At 57.8% G+C, this 1,767-nt stretch overlaps 1 protein-coding gene across 1 annotated transcript in view; it reads right to left on the bottom strand.

The window, feature by feature from the left end:
• LOC145716006 (ALK tyrosine kinase receptor-like) overlaps nucleotides 1–1,253 on the bottom strand; it is a 541,645-nt gene extending 540,392 nt beyond the window's left edge. The window contains exon 1 of the mRNA XM_081797301.1: nucleotides 560–1,253. Within this exon, the coding sequence (XP_081653427.1) occupies nucleotides 560–1,253 (694 nt within the window). The remainder of the gene's footprint in view (nucleotides 1–559) is intronic.
• Between the last annotated feature and the right edge of the window lie 514 nt (nucleotides 1,254–1,767).

The raw sequence follows: 1,767 nt of genomic DNA, 5'->3' as shown, positions 1-1,767 counted from the left end.
GTTGGAGAAAGAGGGCAGAATGAATCAATGAAGAGGCAATCCCTAAGTAAGCCAACATTTGAAAGGGACAGCTAGGTAGGATTCAACAAGATGAAGAAGAGGTCTACATTCTCTGAGAAAGTGTACCACATTGCCCATATCTGTGATGGCCAGGAAGAGGAACAAGGGGAAGGGAAGATGGACAACAGTCTTGAGAGCTAGAGCTAAGCTTGGAATACAAAAGTAATAAGGGCATTTCAACCATCCCAGAGGCCCCCATTAGAAGCGCATCCAATTTTGGCTGGAACCCCATGTAAGTCGATAGAGGCATTCTGCCAAGAACAGAAAACTTTTCTCCCAACTTGGTTGCTGGAGAGAAAGGAAAACCCTCAGGGAGTGACTGTGTTCAAGAAAAAAAATAAGAAAATACGGTCTAATGGAAGGGAGGAGGTTTGCGGAAGGAGGAAAAGAGCTAAGAACAAGAGGCTGGGGTTTTGGAAACAGGAATTAGTTGATAGTGGTTGCAAATTGATGTGTCTAAAAATACAAATCCCGACATGTTCAGGCGGGAGCTGCTCACCGGTCCCCAAGATCTGGAAGAGAAGGCGGGGCTGGGAGGCACGGATCGCTGCGGACAGCCTTCCCTCTCTGCCCACTTCGGAAGCCTTCTTCTCCGGCATCAGGCGGATCCTCAGCCGCCCTTCGCCGTGGCGAATCCACCAGCTGAACAGCTCGCTGAGGTTGAACTGGAGCAGTCCCGCAGTCGCCTCCTCTGGGGGCCCGACGCAGCCCTCAAGGATCGCCTCCTCTCCCAGCTCCAGCACCAGCTGCTTGGCGCGCCGGAGCTTGCGAACCGAGCCGCCCTTCAGCACCCTGGTCAGCGTCCGTGCCTGGGCAGGAGCTGGCGAGCTGAAGCCTTCTGTCCAGGAGACCCCGGGCGGTGGCCCCACCAGCCGAAGTAGTGGGGCACAGTCCAGAGCCAGCGAGCCGCGTGCCTCCGTCTGGCCAGCCCTCGGCTCCAACGAGGACGAAGGCGGCAGCAGCAGGTCCCGGGCATAGACGCGGAAGAGCGAGGGCACCACAAAGTCCACCGCCAGGCTCTTCCTCTGCAGACGTGAGTAGCTGAGCGGCTCCCGAGGCTGCAGAGCCGGCCCCACGGCGGCTGAGCCCACTAGCTGGCCGGTCCCGGTCCCGGTTTCTGTCCCGGTCCCTGAGCCCGAGGCTGCCACTGAAAGCAGCGGCAGCAGCAGCCCTAGGAGCCCTAAGGATCCCATCCCGTCAGAGAAGCGCTGTTTATACTAGTCTTCCCACTCTCTGGGATCCAGCCTCGCCCTTCACTTCCCCTCAAATGAGAAGGGTCTCCGAATAGTCCTTAGTCCTGAAAGGCTCCTTCCACCTGATCTATGCGGGATTATGCGTGCACTCGATTCTCTCGCTTTCCTCCAACTGCAAGGAGGCAAGCAGGGGTCTCAATAAAATGGGGCTAGAAGCTCAGGGGCGTGTCAAGAGACCCTGAGCGCCTCGGGCTCAGCAGCTGGGACCCTGTGCCTCTGGCGCGCCGCAACGAGCGCCGCGCCTTCGTCTGTAGCTTGCTGTGCCCCGGAACAAGAGAAACTACTATGGTTGAAGGGAGGCGGCAATGGGGTCCGTCCTCTCCTGCCCCCCGCGGCTTGAGCTGTGGTCTATCTGCTCTCCAGCAGCCTCCAATCCTCCGCAACTTTCCAGCTGGGAACAGATGGCGCTCCTCTCGGCTTCTGAGCTCCTCTCCTTTAGTGTAGGGGAAAACCG

The sequence above is a fragment of the Leptonychotes weddellii genome, chromosome 10 (genome assembly GCF_054177405.1).
Source record: "Leptonychotes weddellii isolate Sample4059 chromosome 10, ASM5417740v2, whole genome shotgun sequence".
Lineage (NCBI taxonomy): Eukaryota > Metazoa > Chordata > Mammalia > Carnivora > Phocidae > Leptonychotes > Leptonychotes weddellii.
Note: the sequence above shows the minus strand (reverse complement) of the source record. Positions and strands in the feature narration are given on the sequence as shown.